Below are 22,056 nucleotides of genomic sequence, written 5' to 3' on the forward strand. Positions count from 1 at the left end.
ACAATATTATTTTTATTATTATTATTACAATTATTTTCATTTATAAAATTATTATTATTAATAATAATATTTTTTTTAAAATTTTTAATTTTAATTGACATTTTTTTTAATTATTATATTTTTTTTTTTTTTTTTACTTAATAAACTTCAAATAATTTATAACTTTTGAATTCTTATTTTGAATGAATATATATAAAAAAAAATAAAAATTATTTTACTTCTATTTATATTTTTATTTTATTTAATTTATTTTATTTTATTTTATTTTGTTTTATTTTCAGTTTTATTGTTTTTAAATTATTTTCAGTTATAAATAATTCACTAACAGATTTTTTTTTTTTTTTTTTTATGAGATTATTTTTTTTTTTATATGCAGTCACAGAGTGGTGATTATTTTAAGTGTAAGTAATTTAGAAATATTATGGTTTTGGAAAGGATTTTTTGCAAAACAATCATAAATGAAAAAAGAAAAAAAAATCAGTTAAAAATATCTTGGTATTCTCACTTAATTTCTCAATTTTTTTTATTATTTTTATTTTAATAAAAATCACACTATAATATTTCGCTTTTTTAAAAATAATTTATTAATATTATATTATGTATAAAAAAAAAAAAAAACTATTAACTTTTTGCATAGAGAGAAAATTTATTATTAATATTTTTTTTTTTTAATAATTAATACTATCGATATCACGTGTGATTATTATTATTATTTATTAATATTATTTTTTGGTTTTGTATTTATTATTATTATTTTTTTTATTTTTTATTTTTTTTATTTTTTTTTGCACAAGATTTATTTTAAATTGCACAAATTTTTGTTGACAATCAAAAGTTAACATAATAATAATAATAATAATATAATAATAATAATAATATATTTGAATAAATGAATGAAATAAAGAGTTTTTTTTTTATTTTTTTTTTATATAAAAATAAATTATTGGAAAAAATAAAAAATGAATATAAATGGCAGTTATCGAAATTTTTTTTTTTTTTGGATAACTAAATTATTTGAACAATCTTTGGAATCCTTGTAAAAGTTTTAAAATAATATTAAAAAGTCATCAATGACTAAATTTAAATTCAATCTATTATAATGGTGGCATTTTTTTTTTATCTTTTTTTATTACTTTTTTTTAATTTTATTTCTTTTTTTAATTTTATTACTTAAACACACTCACACACAAAAATAAAAAATAAAAAAAATTGATTAAAATTTCATTAAGGTGTAAATTTACTTTCAACTCCACATTGAAAGTTATTTAATTTTTTTATTTATTTTACTTTTTTTTTTTTTAGTTTATACACTTTAGATTTACAATTATTTTCATTTTACTTTTTACTTTTTTTTTTTTTTTTTTTTTATATTTATATATTTATTTATACACACAAGTAAGAATCTTACTCGATATCGGTGCGCGCGAATTATTTACAATTATTAATTTTTACATATATATTTTAATTCCAAATTATTTACATCATTTTACAAATTGAATTTTTAGTATTATTTACTTTTTGATTTAATTTTTTAATTATTGAATTTTTCTTTTTAATATCTTTTCCATCTTTTGATTTATCTTTATTATGTAAATCATATTTTCTTTTTACACAACGAACTGTTTCATTGAAAACTTCTTCAATATTTGATCTGGTTTTAGCAGAGACTTCCATGAATGACATGCCAAAACAACGTGCTAAATCTTTACCTTCTTGATAGGTTACTTGTCTTTCATCATCTAAATCTGATTTATTACCAATCATCATTATTGGTACATCATCACTATCTAATACACGATTAATTTGTTCTTTGAAGAATGCAATTTGGTCAAATGATGATCTTGATGTTACTGAATAAACCAATACGAATCCTTCACATGATCTAATCCATTGATCTCTCATAGCGGTTAATTCATCTTGACCTGCTGTATCTAATATATCTAACATATAGACTTGATCATCAATTACACATTGTTTACGATATGAATCTTCAATTGTTGGATCATAATAATGTACAAAATGATTTGAAATAAATTGAATTGTTACTGCTGTTTTACCAACACCACCATCACCCATAATACAAAGTTTAACTAAATTATTATTTTTATATCCTGACATTTTTAATTTTGATTTATTTATTTATTTATTTATATTTATTTATTTATTTATTTATTTATTTATTTATTTATATTTATTTATTTATTTATATTTATTTATTTAAATTTATTTATTTATTTATTTATATTATACAAAATTTATTTATTTATTTATTTATTTATTTATTTATTTATTTATTTATTTATTTATTTTTTATATGTATTTTTACAATTTATAGTTATACAATTTATTTTTTTATACAATTGTTTTAAAATTAATGATTGGAAAAAAAACATTTCTTTTTTATAATGTTTTTTTTTTTTTTTTTTAATCAAACAATTAATTTTCAACGAAAATAAAATTATGAAAATTTTTATTTTATTTTTTTTATTTTTTTTTTTTATTTTTTTTTTTATTTTTTTTTTTATTTTTGTCACCACATAGTGTTGTCATTTAATTTTTTTGTGTTAATAAAAATAGAATTATTAAGAAAAATTTGGTAGTTTCCCGAACTGACATTCAAAAAAATAATTATGAAAAAAAAAAAAAAAAAAATAAAATCTTTGTTTTGCAATGAGAATAAGTTAATAATTTTCAATCAGTGAAACTACCCTTAATGTAAATGTAACCCCCAAAAAAAAAAAAAAAAAAAAAAAGATAAAAATATAATAAAAAAAAAAGATAAAAATAAAATAAAATAAAAGATTTTAAATAAATAAATAAATAAATAAATAAATAAATAAATAAATAAATAAATAAATATTTTTTTTATATTTTTTAATTTTATTCTTTTGATTATAATTTTATATATTCATTTGCATCATTTCACAAAAGATATTGATGAAACTTGCCCAGAAAAAAAAAAACAAATAAAAAAATTGACTATTATGAAATTTTTTTTTTTTTTTTTTTTTTTTTTTTTTTTTTTTTTTTTTTTTTTTTTTTTTTTATGACTAAAAATAGAATTAAAACAATATTAAAAAAATAAAAATTATCTTTACAAGAAATTCAATCAACATTTTAAATTGAAAGAATAATTTAAAATTTTATTTACAAAAGATTTCTATTATACATTTTTTTTTTTTTTTTTTTTTTTTTTTTTTTTAATTTTACATCATTTTACAAATTGATATTTTGGCACCATTTACTTTTTGATTTAATTTTTTAAAGATTGAAGATTTTTTAGAGTGATCACCTTTACCATCTTTTGAATTATCTTTTTTTAATAATGATTCTTCTCTTCTTTTTACACAACGAACTGTTTCATTGAAAACTTCTTCAACATTAAGTCTGGTTTTAGCAGAGACTTCCATGAATGACATACCTAAACAACGTGCTAAATCTTTACCTTCTTGAAATGTAACTTGTCTTTCATCATCTAAATCTGATTTATTACCAATCATCATAATTGGTACATCATCTCTATCTAATACACGGATAATTTGTTCTCTAAAGAATTGAACTTGGTCAAATGATGATCTTGATGTTACTGAGTAAACCAATATGAAACCTTCACAAGATCTAATCCATTGGTCTCTCATAGCGGTTAATTCATCTTGACCTGCTGTATCTAATATATCTAACATATAAACTTGATCATCTATTAAACATTGTTTACGATATGAATCTTCAATTGTTGGATCATAATAATGTACAAAATGATTTGAAATAAATTGAATTGTTACTGATGTTTTACCAACACCACCTTTTTTTAAAAAAAAAAAAATAAAATAAAAAATTAATATTATTAAAACTTGGAATTTATTATTTAAACATAGGTTATATTTTTTTAACATACCATCACCCATTATACAAAGTTTAACTAAATTACCATTACTTTTATTTGTTGTCATTTTTTTTTATTTTTTTTTATTTTTTTATTTTTTTATTTTTTTAAAAAAATTATTTATTTATATATTTAATTATTTATTATTTATTTTGAATAATGGTAATGAATAAAAAAAAAATTTTAATTTCATCTTGCTATTTATATTTTTTTTATTTTTTAATTTATTTTTATTATTAATCCATTTTTAGGACAAAAATAAATTAATCAATCAAATAAGTTCAGCGAAAAATGTTTTTTGAAATTTTTTTTTTTTTTTTTTTTTTTTTTTTTTTTTTTTTATTATTCAAATAATATCAATAATATCAGACTAATGAATATATGAGGAATTATTATTATTAAAAAGGTTTTTATTTTGAAAAAAAAAATGAATAGTTAAACGATCTGATAAAAAAAAAAAAAAAAAAAATAAAATTGTGAATAAGGAATTTGATGGTTGTAATAGTCAAATTAAAATTTTAACGTTAAATAGTTTTTGAAATATGTTCTTTCATATCCATTGTGATTTTTTTTATTTTTATTTTTATTTAAATAGACAATCCGAAATGAGATTTTATTTGATAAAAAAAAAAACCTCTTAATCTTAACAAATTGTTAACACATCCAACTGATCTATAAATTATTTTAATTTTTATTAATATATTTTTTTATTTTATTTTTTTATTTTATTTTTTATTTTTTTTCAAAAGTGCACAAAGTTAACTTCTTCCTAAATTAAAAAAATATTTTTTAAAAAAAACAAAAAAAAAATTAAAAAAATAAAAATTTTGAAAAAAAAAAAAAAAAATAATGAAAGATATGATCCAACACACACACAATGATTACATCAAATAATAATAATAAAAATAATAATAAAAAAGATGTAGAGATGAAATCAAACGAAGAAGAAGGAGATGAAATTTTTTTTTCAATATTGAGTGGTGATACAAACAATTTATTTAAATTTTTAAATAATAATAATAGTAATAATAATAATAATAACAACAACAACAATATAAATAATTCAATTGATATTTATTTACCATATATTATCGTTGGGATATTAGAAAAGAATAAAGATCTTTTAGATGAAGATGAAAACCTTAAAAAATTATTTTATTCACCAATTTATTCAAAATCTATTCATAATATAAATCAATATCAATCATTAAACTTTGATCACATTAATGAATTTATAAAAGATCAAGTTAGAATTAGAAAGAAATTAAATCATGTATGTTTTAATTATTATTAATTCAAAAAATACATATTTCAAATATGTATTAATAAAAATTTTTATTTTATTTTTTTTATTTTTTTATTTTTATTTTTATTTTTTTTAATTTTAATTAGGTAAATCAAGATAAAAAAGATACTTATTTAGATAATATTGATAACCCAAAATATCAATTTGAAAATGGAGATAAAGAGGTTAAAATGAAATTGGTTTTATCAGATATCATTGCTTTATTAGAATTTTCAGAGATGCAACAATCATTAACAATTTCAAAAGAAACAAAATATGATGCCCCATTTATAGATACCCCAATTTATAATAATGAATTAAATTTAATTTTTCCAATTATATGTTATAAATGTTTAAAACATATTGATTTTAATGTTTGTACTTTCTTTTATTACTATTATTAGTAATTATTTTTTATAAAAAAAAAAAAAAAAAAAAAAAAAGAAAAATAAAAAAAAAATATTAACTTTTTATTTTTTTATTTTTTTTTTAAGAAATTAACTTTATCAATATTATTTTTAAATCAAGCAAATTATCTTATTAAATTATTACTATCAAATAATCCAAATGAATTCAATGAAATTATTGAGATTGTAATTTCAAGTATAGGATTAATTGGTGTTGAAAAGGTTAAAAGAGTATTACTTGAAATTTGTAAACTTTCAAAATATTGTAGTAGATTCATTAGAACCGAATTAATTAATAGACAAATGTTACCAGATTTAGTATTATTAATAACAAGTCAATTTGTAAAGGATGAAATTGATTTATTAAGTAATATCATTTCAAATCGTATAGAGAATCAATGGTTAAAAGAATACATTTCACAAAAGGATCAATTTTCAACTTTTAATGAAATTAGAGATAGTTTATTTTCAACTTTAGAATTAATTTCAAAAGAAATATCATCAAATAGTAATAATAATAGTAATAATTTAGAACATTCATTCATTGTAAAATCTATAATAAGATTATATTGTGGATTTAGTGGCTTATTAGGTATAAAAATGAATCAACAAGAAATTTCAATCTCTTTATCTTTTATAGAAAAATCAATTTTTAAAAAGTATAATTCATATATATATAGTTAATTTCATATAAAAAAAAAAAATTATTTATTATATATTAATTTTTTTTATTTTTATTTTTTATTTTTTTATTTTTTTTTTTTTTATTTATTTTATTAAAAAAAAAAAAAAAAAAAAAAAAGTTATTCAAAAATATTTTTATGTTTTTTATTAGTTTGTGAAGGATTAGTAAAGACAATACATCCAAAGAAAGAATTAGTTGGATATTTAAATCATCTTTGTAAAGTTGGAAATTGTGATGAATTGTTATTATTAATTTCAATTTATTTTCATACACATCAATTACAGAATATAGCATTATTAGTAAAGAATATTTTAGGATTTAGACCATCGATTCATACTGAATCATTGAATCAAATTGGGGAGATTTTAACCAAAGAAATCTATACTGAATCATTGGTAGCTAAAAGAGCACAACAATTACCAATCATTGAAAAGTTAAATACAAATCATCAAAATATTTCAATAGTTTGTGTTTATCATTTATTATCAGAGAGAATCTTTGAAAAGTATGAAACTGATGTTGGTAATTGGTGTTGGTCACAATTAACTAAATCTTCAACACCAATTCATTATTTATTACCATCATTATTAGATCAACTTTGTAAAAATATAATTGAACCTTCAATTAATAATAATAATACATCTTCAACAACTTCAATTATAAATACATCAACTACAGCAGCAGCAGCATCAACAACAGCATCAAATGCAAATACAACAGCAGCAACAACTACAACAACAACAGCAGCAACAATCACAACAGCAACAACAACAGGTACAACAACAGGTATATCACCATCATCATCAACAACAACTACTTCAAGTACAGGAGGAGCAACATCAACATCGATATCATCACCAAATTCAACATCTTTAGGAAATTCATATTTATTTTCAACATTTTCATCAACATCATCATCATCATCATCAGGGTTACCATTTTATATGAAAAGAATATCGGAATCAATTATAATGAATTCAATACAACAATCACAATCAAATTTATCAGTTCAAATATTAATTATTTACTTTGTTTTAAGATATAATGATTCAGTTATAAAGTTTAAGAGTGAACAAAAGGGTAAACCAATTCAATTCCTTATAGAGACAACACAACTTAGAGAATATAATATTGAATTTTTATCGAAATTACCAATTCAAAATTGTATAAACGTTATATTATCAAATCAATCTGATTACTTTTACATTATACCACCTTTTCTTTATTTAATTTTATCACAATTTCCACAATTTTTTAATATTAATTTATTATTATTAGAAGAAGAAAGATTATTAAATCCAATTGAAAAGTTTATTTATTTGCCAAATTTTTATTCAATTAATGGTGGTGCTAATAATAATAGTGGTGGTATAACAAATGAATTTTTAAAAGATACTTTAAAAAGAACATTATCACAACCAACATCAGTACAATTAATTTTAAGATATTTAAATACATTATCAGTTAAAGAATTATTACCATTTACAACAACTTTATTAGATAATTTATTACCAATTATTATTAAAAATAGATCTTTACCTTCAGTTTCTGCTTTAATTTCACCATTTGTTGAAATTTGGGAAAGAGTTTTCCCAATTTCTCAATCATCAATTGCATTAAAAACAATTAATATTTTAACATGTATAAATGATGATAAAAGTACAAATAATAATAAAGATTTAGAAGATTATAATAACAATAATAATAATAATAATGATGATGTTAAAATGAAAGATAAAGAAAAAGAAGATAAAGAAGAAGAAGAAGAAGAAGAAATATTATTACCAATTTCAAATTATACCTATACAGATATTATTTCAGATCCATTAGTAATTTTTAGAAGTCATCCAACTGTATTTACATGTCCACCATTATTTAAAATTTTATTACAAATTTTATTCTTTTATATGGTTTCTTCAAAAAAGAATTTACAAAATCAATTACATACTAGTAGTGGTAGTGGTAGTGGCACAACAAGTAATGTTACATTAAATAAACAACAACAAGAAGATGTTTCAACATTAATTTTAACACAAGAATCAACAATAATTCAAATATTATTAGAGATTTGTTTAATTGATGGAATTGATACAAAAGGTTTAAATAAGATATTAAGAAATAAGAATAAAAAGTTTAAAGAATCATATGATCCTGTTGACATTGAAGAGATTAGATGTCAAATTTGTAGTTTTATTCATCAAATGTTTATTGATAAACCATTGATAATTAAATTGGTACATTTCCAAGGCTATTTATCACAACTATTACCAATTACAGTTACATTGATACCAAGTATGCATATTTGTTTCGAATTTATACCAGAGCTATTAGCACAACCCTCATTGGAGAAACAAATATTCGCAATTCAATTACTATCTTATTTATCAGAGAAATTCCCAATTCCAAAGAGTTTGAAAATTTGTAGACAATCTCAAACTAGAATCTCTTTTAATTTAAATAGTAATACATTATCCTATGATGATAGAATTAAATTCTTACATTCAATCCTACCATCAATAACTAGAATCACTAAAACCTTTCCTTTATTAGCCGAAGATTTCGTTTCAATCCTTATGGAACAATTACCAAACAAACATAATTATCAACAAAATTTAAAATCTTTTATATCATCAATTGATTTTAATTTAAATTCAAATTTAAATAATTATACGAATTCAATTTATTTACAAAATAATAAGAATAATAATAACTCAAGTAATAATAATAATTCAAATAATCAAAATGATTTATTAAATATTGATATTGATAATAATATTAATAGTAATAATAATAATAATTTAAGAAATATAAACTTTAAAAAAGTTTCAAATGATGATAAATCATTCTTTAGTAAAGTTTCTAAAAATGAATCTTGGCTTTCCATAAAAGAGAATAATGACCCATTTAATATTCCAATTGAACAAGAAATTCATCAAGCAATTCAAATAATAATTAAAAACCTTTCAAAATAATAATAATTTTAGTAAAAAAAAAAAAAAAAATAAAAAAAAAAATAATAAAAAAAAGATAAAAAATAGATTATTTTGTTTTTATTTTTGTTTTTTTATTTTTAATTTTATTTTTTATTTTCACATTTTTTTAATGTGTTGGCGTTTAATTTTTTATAGTTTTTTTTTTTTTTTTTTTTTCTTTCCATTTATTTTTTTATTTATTTTTTTATTTATTTTTTTATTTTTTTTTTATTTTTTTTGGGCTGCCATCTAGTCTCATAGTTATAATAATAGTAAAAATGGCAGATGATTTAATTGATAATCCTTTAAAATTTATGAGGAGAGAAGAAATAAAGAAAGCGAAAAAAGAAGCAACAAAGAAAGCTGCAATAATGACAAGAGGACAATCAACAATTACCTCATTCATGTCAAGTGGTAATTCACCACCATCAACTAATAAACAACGTCAGCCAATATCCAATATAAGTAGTAGTAGTAGTAGTAGTAGTAGTAGTAGTAGTAGTAGTAGTAGTAGTAGTAGTAGTAGTAGTAGTAATAGTAGATTTAGAAGTAATGGATCATTAAGATCACCACCTTCCTCACCACCTAATGATTGGAAATCAAAACCTGAACATCCAGCAAAGAGAACCATTATATCAAATGGTAGACCTCCACCAACATCTTCAATTAGAAAACCTCCATCATCATCATCATCTTTATCAAGTAATACAATACCTCCAAAACCAACTTCATCAACTTTAAAAAAGAAATCATCAGCTACAACTACAACTACAACATCAACTACAGCAACAGAGAAATCAAATAAAAGAAAAACAATGGATACAAAATCTGATATAGAATCAGAATCTGATTATATTTTACCAAAAGGTTCTAAAAAACTATATAACATTTCATTAGATGATTTATTAAAAGAAAAGATTGAAAAAGGTTCATTTCAAGAAAATATCGATACTGATAAAATGTTATTCGTTGATGATCCAACTTTAAAAACAAGTAAAATTAAAGATGATTCAAAAATTGATGTAAATTCATTATTAGGAAAAGGTCATGATTTTGATGAGAATGCAATTAATCAATTATCAAATGTAAGAATAATAAATAATAAATAATAATAAATAATAATAAATAATGCTAATAATACTAATAATTATTATTTATTTTTATTTTTATTTCTATTTTTAGTTATATACTACACAAGATTTATTTTTAGAGAATTCATATCAAAATTGTATAGATACAGATAAACCAATACCAAATGTAATCGATTTGAAAATGACCAAAAGTGATCTTTTAAAATATCCAATTTTACAAGTTATTGGAGATTCTGTTGATTTTGCCCTATTAAATACTTTACAATGTATGCTCGAAATATCTTCAATTGAAAATTTACCACCAGTTTTCATTCATTATATATTTTCAAATCGTATGTATATTCATCATTATATATATATATATATATATGTTAATAAATATACTAACATATATTATAAATATATATATAGTTTGTTATGAACAAAATGATTTATTAGTTTCACAATCATTTGAATTATTAAAATCAGTTAGTAAAAAAATATTTAATTCAAATCATTTTAATGTTGGTGGTGATAAGATTTCAAATACTTTTTTAACATTTAATGATTATATTAGTGTTTTTAAAAGTTATAATATTGATATTGATTTCGATACAATAAATTATTTTAATGATACTTCAAAATCATTCTCTTCAATTCCTAAAACAAATAGTAAGTTAATAATAATAATAATAATATTATTATTATTATTATTATTTTAAAATAATACTCTCACTTACTAACTAATTACTTTTTTTTATTATTATTATTTTTAGTTAGTAAAAATTTCCCATCAATTAATTTATATAAAATTTTAGAATTATTGAAAATATCAATTGAAAAACAAAGTTTTAACATTTATCAAATTAAAAAATTAATTAAAATTATTATAACATTATCATTGGATTCAAAATATTCACCAAAGATACCAATGAATCAAAATAATGTTACACCATCAGATGGAAAGAATGGATCACCATCTTTTTTAACATCAATTCAAACTTTATCAAAAGATCAAATTACAAGTGAAACTAAATTAATGAATTGTATAACATTAATGAAATCAATTGTAACTCTTTTATTAAATCAATATTTTGATGAAAATAATCATTTAAAAGAATTTCAATTAAAAAAGAATAATAATAGCAGCAGCAGCAGCAAGAAGAATTTAGATAACGATATTGATAATGATTCTGATATTGATATTGATATGGATAGGGATGATGGTATAGATTATAATTTTCAATTTAATTTAATTGAAACTATGGTAGAATTATTTGAAGAGATAATTTCAGTTGTTGGTGATAAATTTAAATTTAGCTTATATACAAAGATTGCAAAATTTTTACCAACAAATACAAAATATAGAATTCATGAACGTTTCTCTTTATTTTGTATTTTTAAAATATTAGAACATAGTAAATCTTTAAAAAAGAAAGAAAAATCGAAAAAAGATAAAAAGAAATCAAAGAAATCAAAGAAATCAAAGAAATTATCACCTGAAAATGAAAATGAAAATGAAAATGAAAATGAAAATGAAAATGAAAATGATAGTGATATTGAACAAAAAGAAAAAAAAAAAGAAAAAGAAAAAGAAAAAGAAAAAGAAAAAGAAAAAGAAAAAGAAAAAGAAATGGAGAAAGGTTTTGATATGATATCAGTTGAAATATCTGCAAAAGATATACCATCAGTGGTATCACCAACAACAACTACAACAACATCAACAACATCATCATTATCTCCATCAGACTCACCATTATTAACAACTACAACGTCAACTTCTACAACGACATCAACAAATGAAATTATTATTGAATTTTTAAAATCAAATGATATTTTAAGCTCATTAATTAAAATGATTGAACCATATGTTTTAAGAATTAAACAAAATGATTGTGTAATTTTAATGGTAAATCTTGTTCAATTAGTCAGTATTGCTATTGATAGTGTTTCTGAAATTAGAAAACATGCTTCAGAGATTGGTTCTGTCATTAGAAATTGGAATGGAAATATTAGAGAACCTGAAAATATTGATTTTAATAAATCAAGAGTAATCTATTTTTTTTTTTTTTTTTTTTTTTTTTAATAGATTAAAGATACATTTTTTAATCAGCCAATTAAAAAATTAATTTACTAACTTTTTTTTTTTTTTATTTTTTTTTTTAATAGATTAAAGATACATTAGTTTTAATTCAAAGCAAAATATCTGGTTTAGTTATAAAACCAACTGACACAATTGAATGTTATTTCGATAGAATTAAGAAGATTAATTAATAATAAAATTTTAATTATAATCACGGGATTAAATTTTATTTTTTTTATTTTATTTTATTTTATTTTATTTTATTTTATTTTATTTTATTTTATTTTGTTTTATTTTATTTTATTCCAATAAAAAGGAGAAAAAAATAAAATGAAAATTAAAAGGAAGGAAAGAAATAATATTATATTAATATTAATAATATATATAGTAGTAGCCTAAAATTGTCTATACTAAATTTTTTTTTTTTTTTTATAGTTAAATTTTAATTTTTTTTTTTTTTTTTTTTTTTTTTTTTAACTTGATTTCTTTGAAAAATAAGCTTATTTTTCAATTTTAAATTATAATGGCCAATAACGCCACATTGACACATATGAATTTTTTGATTTGAATAACGGTTTCGTTTCATTTCAGCAAAATAGGAGAATTTTTAAAAAAAAAAAATAAAAAAAATGAGAAAAAATAATTAAAAATTTAATTCTTAAATTTTTCCCCCTGATTTTTCCTATTGTTTTTATAAAAAAAAAAAAATAAAAAAATAAATTTTTTTATCAATTATTTTCACATACACACCCACTCAACAACAATAATAAAAATAATTATTATTATTTAGCTTTTAGAAAATAAACAAATAAATAAAAAAAATAATAAACTGATCTGTTTATTTAATTTTTTTTTTTTTTTCAATACCAAGTTTCTGTGAATTTTATATATGAATAATTTACAATTAATTTTTAAATTAATTAAATTTTATAAAGACTATAGATAACATCTGTCAATTTTCAAATCAAATAAATAATAAATAAATAAATAAATTAATAAATAAATAAATAATAAAAGAAATAAAGAAAACATTTCAATAATAAAAGGAATATTTAAGAATGGATGAAGAAGATTCTTACTCTCAATCTCAAGAATTAGAAGTTTTAAAATCAATCTATGGTGATGATTTTTTCTCTCAAATGGAATATTATGAAAATGATATTCATAACCATAGTAATGAAAATTATAGTAGTGGTTGTAGTGGAAGTGAAGATGAAGATTTAGAAGATAAACATTCTCAAAACAAAACTTCAACTACAACTACAACCACTACCACCACAACAACAACTACAACAACAACAACAACTACTACTACAACTTCATCATATAATGATGATGATAATAATAATAACTATAATGATTATGAAGATGATGATGATGATGATAGTTTTGATGAAAAATATAAATATAACGTAAGTATTTTAAATAATAATGATAATAATAATAATATAATAATAATAATAATTATAAAATTAAATAATAATAATTATTATTTTTATTAACATTTTAAAAAAAAATAGATAAAAATTAAAATTGATTTACCAAATGAATATAAAATTAAAATTAAAGATGAAGAATTAGAATATCCAATAGTATGTTTACCATCAATTAATCTTGGATTTATTTATCCAAAAGGATATCCAAGTAAAAGAGCACCAATCATTACATTATCATCATGTTGGTTAACATTGAAACAAATGAAATCATTATTGGATGAATTAATAAATAATCAATGGGAGTGTGGAGAATTGGTAATTTTTAAATATGTAGATTGGTTAAAAACAAATTTGGTCGATTATTTAGGATTAAGAGAATCATTGACATTAGATGGTGAACCAATTGATTTCGAGAGTGAATTATGGGATCAAGGTGTATCATGGGATCATGAAGCTGATTGGCAATCGATGCAAAATGCAATTCCAATGTTAAGATCATACAATTCACATGAAGGTAAAAGAATATTTGATCAACAGTATCATTGTTGTTTAATTTGTGATCATGAAGGTTGTGGTCAAACTGATTTCACTCAAATATCAACATGTGCTCATTTCACTTGTAATGAATGTATAGCTAGTATTATCAATGTAAATTTAAGTAGTGGTCAATTGGCATCAATTAAATGTCCAACACTTGGTTGTAAACAGTTGTTGGATCTTTCAATCATTAGAAAGTATGTTTCATCCGATCAAGATTACAATAGATATCAAGATTATTTAAAACAACAAAGAGGTTTAGTAAAATGTTTAAGATGTCCTGATGGTTGGAGTTTTGTTGATAACTTAACAAGATCAACCTTTTGTTCAACTTGTTATTACTCATTTTGTTTATTTTGTCGTAATCAATTTCATCCTGGTGTAAATTGTGATGATAACAATGCAAAAAGAGGTGACAATAATAATAGAATCGATAGAAATAATCCAACTGGTCTTGGTTTAATTAGAATTTGTCCAACTTGTGGTTGTTTAATTACCAAATCTGAAGGTTGTAATAAAATGACTTGTTCAAATTGCTCAACTCGTTTTTGTTGGCTTTGTTTGAAAGCAAACATTGACTATAACCATTTCGGTTTACGTTGTGAACTCTTTCAATTCACCCCTTCAAGAATTAACCATGCCAATAGAATCGTTAACAGTGGTGTTGTCGATGCTACAACCGTTTGTAGATGTAAACAACTTCTTTATCGTCATTCAGGTTCAAATACAGTGGTTTGTCGTAATTGTGATGCTACCTATTGCTTCCTTTGTAAAACTAAAATTAAAGGTACAAGACATTTTATGAATAGTGATACTTGTACTCAAAATGGAAATCCTAAAACTTTTAAACCTGATAAATCTTATGTATTTTATAATTTATCAAATAATGAAACAATTACACCAGAAATTAAATCTAAAAAAGATTATTATATTTTTGAAGGTTTAATTATAAAAAGATGAATTATAATATTAATCAAATAAAAAATAAAAAAATAAAATAAATATAATAAAAATAAATTAAATATTATATAATATTAAATATTATACAATAAAAAAAAGTGAAAAAAAAATATTTTTTTTTTTTTTTTCTTTATTTAAAAAAAAAAAAAATTAACTTTCGGCTGTTTTTTTTTTATTTTCAAATAAATCAATCAATTTTTAAAAGAATTTGTGATTTTCACTTTTTTTTTTTTTTTTAACTTTTTTTTTTCTGATTTTTCAGAAAAAAAAAAAAAAAAGTATTTTTTTTTAATATTTAATCTCCTTTTTTTTTTTTTTTTCATTTTTAAAAACTTTAAAGCAAAAAAAAAAAACCAAATAAATAAATAAATAAAATGTCAATTACAGTAGCAAATCAACAAGAATTAAATGAAGCATTAGCAACCTTTAAAAATTCACAAAATGGTCATTGGTTACTTGTAACTTATAAAACACCAACTCAATTACAATATAAAGCATCAGGTGAAGGTTTAGAAAGTTTAGCTGCCGAGTTGAACGATAAAGAAATTGCCTACTATTTAATTAGATTAGTTTATAATTCAAATGATGCCGGTTTCAAAGATGCTGTCATTGGTGAAGCTGCAAATACTAAAGATATCTATGTAAACTGGATTGGTAGTGGTGTTGGTATCATTGAAAAAGGTAAAAAGAAAACTCATTCTGGTGATGCTCAAGCTTTACTCTCCCCACATCATAGTACTTTAGTTCAAACAAGTAAAGATTTAAATGGTAACTTTACTGAAGCTATCATTAAAGATAGAAGTGGTCCATTATCTGGTTCTCATATTATTGATTAAAAAAAAACAAAAAAAAACATAAACAAAAAAAAACAAACAATTATTTATTATAAACTTTTAAAAAAAAAAATTATTTATTATTTTATTTATAAAAATATATTTATATATTAAAAAAAAAAAAACATAATTAATAAATATTAAATTAATCACGCCTTTTTTTATTTATTGTAAATTAATTTATTTATTTTTTCTAAACACTTTTTTTTTTTTTTTTTTTTTTTTAAAATTTTATTTTATTTTAAAAACGAGTTCATCATTTTCAAATAATATTTTATACCCAACCCAAACTTAATTTTTTTTTTTTTTTTGATTTTAATTTTTTTTTTTTTAATTTTTGATCAATTTATTTTAAAAAAAAAAAAATCAACTGATTTTTAGACTTTTTTTTTTTTTTTATTTTTTTTATTATTATTTTATTTTATTTTTTTTTTTACCTTCAAACAAAAATAAATTTAAATTTCATTTATTAAAATGGTCTCATTATCAAATCAACAAGAATTAAATAACGCACTTGAAAAATATAATGGCTCAGAAAATGGTCATTGGGTACTTTTAACTTATAAAACACCAACTCAATTACAATTTAAAACTTCAGGTGATGGTTTACAATCATTGGGTGCAGTATTACAAGATAATGAAGTTGCTTACTATAAAATTAGATTAGAATATAATTCAAATGATGCTGGTTTCAAAGATGGTGTTATTGGTAACAAAGCAAATACAAAAGATATTTTTGTAGCTTGGACTGGTCCATCTGTTGGTATCATTGAAAAAGGTAAAAAGAAATCTCATGTTGGTGATGCTAAAGCTTTCTTCCAACCATTCCATTCTGAACTTACTCAAACTAGTAAAGATCCAAAAGGTAACTTTACTGAAGCAATCCTTAAAGATAGAAGTGGTCCATTATCTGGTTCTCATATTATTGATTAAGAATTAAAAAAAAAAAAAATAATAATATATTATTTATTGAAAAAATAGCGAAAATAAATGTATAAGATAAAAATAAAATAAAATAAAATAAAAAAATGTAAAATTTATAATAATTAATTAAAATTATTTTTATTTTTTTTTCATTTTAAGTTATATATATAAAAAAAAAGGAATATTTATAGAAAAAAAAAAAAATATGTATTATTTGATTAAATTATTAAAATAATTTTAATTTATTAATTTTTTAGTTTCATCATCATTATCTTTGCCATTACTTTCAAGATCAACTTGATTTGGAATTACAAGAGTAAATAAATGAAGATTTTCTTGGTAATATTCCAAAACTGCTGGATTAAAATCAGCTATAGTTGTTTTGAAATATTTAAATATATTATTTCTTCTTTTTCTTTCAAAATTAGAAATTGTACCATCTGGATAATTCTTTTCTACAAATTTAGTAACTGCTTGGTTAATAGTTTCGAGAGTACAGTATTTTAATAGCTTCATTCTTTCCAATGAATTTGCAGAATTTTTTGATTCAACAAATTTAGTCAATGTTAACTCTTGATAATATTCAAAAGTGTTATTATACATTTCATATTTCAGATCCTTGAAAATGAATAAAAATTTTATTACCGCAAATAAAATAAACTTTTTGATTAATGTTTTTTATAAAATAAAATAAAATTAAAAAAAAAAAGAAAAAAATGATATTGAAAATAAAAAAAAAAAATAATTTACAAAATCACTTTCAACTATGGGAATCGAACCGACGATTCTAATCATATGATTTTTAAAATCGATAGTTTGTATTCAGAGCGGGAATCGAACCCACGACCTAATCCGTGTTAAGGATTCGTGATAACCGACTACACCATCCGAACAAATCGTTGAAATTCAAAAAAAATAGCTTTTCCAATATTTTAATATTTTTTCCCCATAAATAATAATTCTAATAATAATAAAATAAAAAAAATAAATATAATTCAAAAAAAAAACCATATTTTAATATTGCTTTCTTACAAAGAAATTTTGAATCATAAAATTATTTATATTTAAAATAATTATAAATTAAAATTAATTTTAATCAACCCACTTTTATTAATATAATTTATAATTAAAATAAAAAATTATCATACAAAAAACTCTTAAATTTAATATTTTAAGTGTGATACTAAGGTGACATAAAATAATGAAAGGTTAAATAATTTAATTAATTTTAAATTAATTTTTCAAATCAAAATAATCTCAATTTATATTGATATTATGATAATATTTTCTGAAAACATTATTAACATGATTTTCAAAAAAAAAATTTTTAATCTATTTTTAAAAAGATATATAAATTTCCAAAAAAAATTTTTTTTTAAAACAATTCATGGAAATTTTTTTTTTTTTTTTTTTTTTTTTTTTATATTTCAAAATAAAAAATAGTTTGGTTATTTATTTTATTTTCTTAAAATTAATTAATAAAAAAACAAAAATAATAAAATATAATTTAAGTAAAATGTCAGCCTTTATATATAATAACAGTAATAATAATAATTCGATGCGTCTTTGTGTTATGGGTGATGGTGGTGTTGGTAAAACATCGATTACAATCCAATTTATTTCAAACCATTTTGTAAATTGTTATGATCCAACAATTGAAGATTTATATAGAAAACAATGCCTAATTGATGATCAAGTTTATATGTTAGATATACTTGATACAGCCGGTCAAGATGAATTAAATGCAATTAGAAACCATTGGATAAAATCATGTGAAGGTTTCATATTAGTTTATTCGGTTACATCAAGATCATCATTTGACCAAATTCAATCATTTTTAGATCAAATTAAATTTTTAAAAAGTGAAAAAGTTCCAATTATAATGATTGCCAATAAATCAGATTTAGATGATGAAAGACAAGTAACATATCAAGAAGGTGAAAATTTTGCCAATCGATTTGGTATGTCATTCATGGAAGTTTCTGCTAAATATAAATTAAACATTGATGAAGTTTTTAATCAAATAGCCCAACATTGTGTGAAAAGAAGATGTGATCACATATATATTAATAAATCAATAAGGAATAAGAATTCAATATTTAAAAAATTTAATCAAAAATTAAATAATACATTTCATTCTATTTGTAAAATGATATAATTTTAAAAAAAAAAAAAAAAAAAAAAAAAAAAAAAAAAAAAAAATTTTGTAAATAAAGTTTAATGTTCTTTCAATTTGTTATTGATAGAATTTGTATATATCTTAAAAAATATTATTTCTTTTAAAAAAAAAAAATTAAAATAAAAACCATCAAATATTTTTTTTTTTTATAAATTATAAGGAGGGGATATCCTAGATATAAAAACCAAAAATAAAAAAAAAGAGGTGACAATCTCCGCTTAAAATTACTTTTCACCACTTTAATTTTTATATCTGGCTAACCTTAATAAATTTTAATTTTTCTTTATAATATAAACCAAAATAAAAAACAAAAAAATAAAAAGATATATTAAAAATAAGATGTTACTTAGTTTCAGAAATATTTTTTTAAAAATTGTTTTCTATTTTTTTATTTGAAATTTAATATTATAATTTATTTTAGCGAAATCTATTTAAAGATTTTTTTTTTTTTTTTTTTTTTCAAAAAAAAAAATTCAGAGAAATTTTTTTTTTATTTTTTTTATTTTCTTTGACAAAAAAAAAATATATAAAAAGAAAAAAATGATTTTTCCTATCATTCAATTTAAAAATAAACAAATAATTAATATATATAATTTGTAAATAAATATAAATAAATAAATAAATAAATATAAAAAATTAAAAATGGCATCATATAAAAATAATAATTTAGTACGTCTTTGTATTATGGGTGATGGTGGTGTCGGTAAAACAGCAGTAACAATTCAATTTATTTCAAATCATTTTGTTTATTATTATGATCCAACAATTGAAGATTCATATCGTAAACAATGTGTAATTGATGATCAAGTTTATATGTTAGATATATTAGATACAGCAGGTCAAGATGAATTAACCGCTATGAGAGATCAATGGATTAGATCATGTGAAGGTTTCGTTTTAGTTTATTCAATTACATCAAGATCGTCATTTGATCAAGTTCAATTCTTTAGAGAACAAATTATCCGTGTATTAGATAGAGATGATGTACCAATTATGATGATTGGTAATAAATCAGATTTAGATGATGAAAGACAAGTAACCTATCAAGAAGGTAAAGATTTAGCACGTTGTTTAGGTATGTCATTCATGGAAGTCTCCGCTAAAAGTAGAGCAAATATTGAAGAAGTTTTCAATGAAACTGTTCGTTCTGTTAAAAGAAGAGAAGAATCATTATTAAAAAAAGATAAATCAAAAGATGGAAAAGATATTAAAAAGAAAAATTCAATAATTAAAAAATTAAATCAAAAAGTAAATAATACTAAAACCTCAATTTGTAAAATGATGTAAATAACATTTGAAAAAAAAAAAAAAAAATCTGTAAAATATGTATTCTGTAAATAATAAAATGTACAATAAAAATTAAATCTTTCGATGTGGAATTGGAAGAACGATTTATTTAAAAATAGTTTTTTGTTTTTTTTTTTTTTGAAATTCCTCATAATCTTTAATATTTTTGGTTTAGTTTATGAGGGCATAAAGAGTTTATGTATGGGGTAATATACCACTATTTAGTGGGATCAGGTGAACAATCCTAGTTTCATGTATTCGAATTCGATTGCCTTGTTGTTGAATTTTTGTAATTTTAGCTGGACAATAAATTTGATTGTTCAAAAAAGAGTGGTGTAATCCATACATAAACTCCTTAAGCCCTCATAATATATTTACCAAAAGAGAATCGAACCTACGGTCTTACAATCATTAACTTTAAAAGTTAGTTGTATTCAGAGCGGGAATCGAACCCACGACCTAATCCGTGTTAAGGATTCGTGATAACCGACTACACCATCCGAACTAATCGATGAAATAATAAATAAATAGCTCAGTGGTATTTTTATAAATGAAAAAAATTATCTCATGAAGTAACCAAAAATTGCGTTATTCCATTCAAAAAAAATAAAAGAAAAAAAGATCATTCAATTTTAAGTCAAAAAACTAGTAATTTTTTTTTTTTTTTTTTTTTTTTTTTTTTTTTTTTTTTTTTTTTTTTTTTTTCCTTTACTGTTTAATATAAATTGAAGGGACACTAAAATAACTGTCTGACAATAACTACATGAATGGAAAACAATAATAGATAGGTATCTATTAGTATTGAAGGGTCAGAATTATTGATTGTTTATAATTTGGTATTGAAATACCAATGAATGATTGTGATATTGATAATGTTTGAATTGGTTTTCAGTTGATGATGCTTTTGAATCGATGATTGCCCATTTAAGAACTACCATAGTTCGAATTATCATCAACTTGAATTTTAAAGAAGTTTTGCCTGTATCTCCAATTTGTTTTAATGGGCAGTATATTTAATACAAATAGCGAAATTAATGATTGAAGTTGCTTGATCGAACCATTCTAAAGTTACATCATTTTGATTGGTTAAACCTCTCATTGGGTCTGTCAATGTTTTCAATGGTGTTGGAGTTGGTCGGTTTTGAATAATTTGATTCTGTAGGATTATCATTAATCAGATTTTTATTATTCATTTCTTTAATTTGTTTTTTTTATAGAAGTTAAAATTTTAAAAATAAAAAAAAAAATAAAAATTAATTTTTTAAACGTTCCCAAAACTTTTTCATTTTCCACCAATAATTCTTTAATAAACCAATTATTTTATGAAAAATTGTTAATAATTTATAATTATTACTAATTTTTTTAAAATTAAAATTTTTTTTTAAATCTTTCTATTAAAAGAAAAATTCAAAAAATTTTCAGTATGATTTTTCAAATTTAACTGGTTTAAAATTTAATAGTATCCAATAAAAATCATACTTCTTTAATTTTTTTAAAAATAATAACTACAAATCT

The 22,056-nt window shown here is 20.1% G+C and overlaps 12 protein-coding genes and 2 non-coding genes across 14 annotated transcripts in view; 7 read left to right on the forward strand and 7 right to left on the reverse strand.

The window, feature by feature from the left end:
* rasV (Ras GTPase) overlaps window positions 1–101 on the reverse strand; it is a gene marked incomplete at both ends in the record, with an annotated part of 690 nt that extends 589 nt beyond the window's left edge. The window contains one exon of the mRNA XM_641470.1: window positions 1–101. This exon is cut by the window's left edge and continues 589 nt beyond it. Within this exon, the coding sequence (XP_646562.1) occupies window positions 1–101 (101 nt within the window).
* A 1,375-nt stretch (window positions 102–1,476) lies between these two features.
* Window positions 1,477–2,118, reverse strand: rasX (Ras GTPase; the record flags this gene model as incomplete). The annotated part of the gene is made up of 1 exon (XM_641471.1): window positions 1,477–2,118. One exon carries the CDS (start codon window positions 2,116–2,118, stop codon window positions 1,477–1,479), a length of 642 nt encoding a protein of 213 aa, XP_646563.1.
* A 1,088-nt stretch (window positions 2,119–3,206) lies between these two features.
* Window positions 3,207–3,950, reverse strand: rasY (Ras GTPase; the record flags this gene model as incomplete). Its single annotated transcript, XM_641472.1, has 2 exons — window positions 3,207–3,802; window positions 3,896–3,950. 2 exons carry the CDS (start codon window positions 3,948–3,950, stop codon window positions 3,207–3,209), a joined length of 651 nt encoding a protein of 216 aa, XP_646564.1.
* Window positions 3,951–4,760: 810 nt separating this feature from the next.
* Window positions 4,761–9,232, forward strand: ints2 (integrator complex subunit 2; the record flags this gene model as incomplete). The annotated part of the gene is made up of 4 exons (XM_641473.1): window positions 4,761–5,156; window positions 5,276–5,542; window positions 5,663–6,234; window positions 6,379–9,232. The coding sequence occupies 4 exons, from the start codon at window positions 4,761–4,763 to the stop codon at window positions 9,230–9,232; spliced, it is 4,089 nt and encodes a 1,362-aa protein (XP_646565.1).
* A 278-nt stretch (window positions 9,233–9,510) lies between these two features.
* On the forward strand, window positions 9,511–12,576 carry DDB_G0270128 (hypothetical protein; the record flags this gene model as incomplete). The annotated part of the gene is made up of 5 exons (XM_641474.1): window positions 9,511–10,317; window positions 10,415–10,655; window positions 10,735–10,974; window positions 11,079–12,352; window positions 12,472–12,576. The coding sequence occupies 5 exons, from the start codon at window positions 9,511–9,513 to the stop codon at window positions 12,574–12,576; spliced, it is 2,667 nt and encodes an 888-aa protein (XP_646566.1).
* Window positions 12,577–13,443: 867 nt separating this feature from the next.
* Window positions 13,444–15,318, forward strand: DDB_G0270130 (hypothetical protein; the record flags this gene model as incomplete). The annotated part of the gene is made up of 2 exons (XM_641475.1): window positions 13,444–13,797; window positions 13,906–15,318. The coding sequence occupies 2 exons, from the start codon at window positions 13,444–13,446 to the stop codon at window positions 15,316–15,318; spliced, it is 1,767 nt and encodes a 588-aa protein (XP_646567.1).
* Window positions 15,319–15,692: 374 nt separating this feature from the next.
* On the forward strand, window positions 15,693–16,154 carry DDB_G0270132 (hypothetical protein; the record flags this gene model as incomplete). Its single annotated transcript, XM_641476.1, has 1 exon — window positions 15,693–16,154. The coding sequence occupies one exon, from the start codon at window positions 15,693–15,695 to the stop codon at window positions 16,152–16,154; it is 462 nt and encodes a 153-aa protein (XP_646568.1).
* Window positions 16,155–16,625: 471 nt separating this feature from the next.
* DDB_G0270134 (hypothetical protein) lies at window positions 16,626–17,084 on the forward strand (the record flags this gene model as incomplete). The annotated part of the gene is made up of 1 exon (XM_641477.1): window positions 16,626–17,084. The coding sequence occupies one exon, from the start codon at window positions 16,626–16,628 to the stop codon at window positions 17,082–17,084; it is 459 nt and encodes a 152-aa protein (XP_646569.1).
* A 228-nt stretch (window positions 17,085–17,312) lies between these two features.
* On the reverse strand, window positions 17,313–17,678 carry DDB_G0270136 (hypothetical protein; the record flags this gene model as incomplete). The annotated part of the gene is made up of 1 exon (XM_641478.1): window positions 17,313–17,678. The coding sequence occupies one exon, from the start codon at window positions 17,676–17,678 to the stop codon at window positions 17,313–17,315; it is 366 nt and encodes a 121-aa protein (XP_646570.1).
* A 216-nt stretch (window positions 17,679–17,894) lies between these two features.
* Window positions 17,895–17,968, reverse strand: tRNA-Val-AAC-4. Its single transcript has one exon. It is a non-coding gene; the product is annotated as a tRNA-Val (tRNA).
* A 623-nt stretch (window positions 17,969–18,591) lies between these two features.
* rasU (Ras GTPase) lies at window positions 18,592–19,233 on the forward strand (the record flags this gene model as incomplete). Its single annotated transcript, XM_641479.1, has 1 exon — window positions 18,592–19,233. The coding sequence occupies one exon, from the start codon at window positions 18,592–18,594 to the stop codon at window positions 19,231–19,233; it is 642 nt and encodes a 213-aa protein (XP_646571.1).
* Window positions 19,234–19,896: 663 nt separating this feature from the next.
* rasZ (Ras GTPase) lies at window positions 19,897–20,541 on the forward strand (the record flags this gene model as incomplete). Its single annotated transcript, XM_641480.1, has 1 exon — window positions 19,897–20,541. One exon carries the CDS (start codon window positions 19,897–19,899, stop codon window positions 20,539–20,541), a length of 645 nt encoding a protein of 214 aa, XP_646572.1.
* Window positions 20,542–20,972: 431 nt separating this feature from the next.
* tRNA-Val-AAC-3 lies at window positions 20,973–21,046 on the reverse strand. Its single transcript has one exon. It is a non-coding gene; the product is annotated as a tRNA-Val (tRNA).
* A 492-nt stretch (window positions 21,047–21,538) lies between these two features.
* On the reverse strand, window positions 21,539–21,712 carry DDB_G0270142 (hypothetical protein; the record flags this gene model as incomplete). Its single annotated transcript, XM_641481.1, has 1 exon — window positions 21,539–21,712. One exon carries the CDS (start codon window positions 21,710–21,712, stop codon window positions 21,539–21,541), a length of 174 nt encoding a protein of 57 aa, XP_646573.1.
* Between the last annotated feature and the right edge of the window lie 344 nt (window positions 21,713–22,056).

The sequence above is a fragment of the Dictyostelium discoideum genome (assembly GCF_000004695.1).
Source record: "Dictyostelium discoideum AX4 chromosome 1 chromosome, whole genome shotgun sequence".
Taxonomy (NCBI): Eukaryota; Evosea; class Eumycetozoa; order Dictyosteliales; family Dictyosteliaceae; genus Dictyostelium; species Dictyostelium discoideum.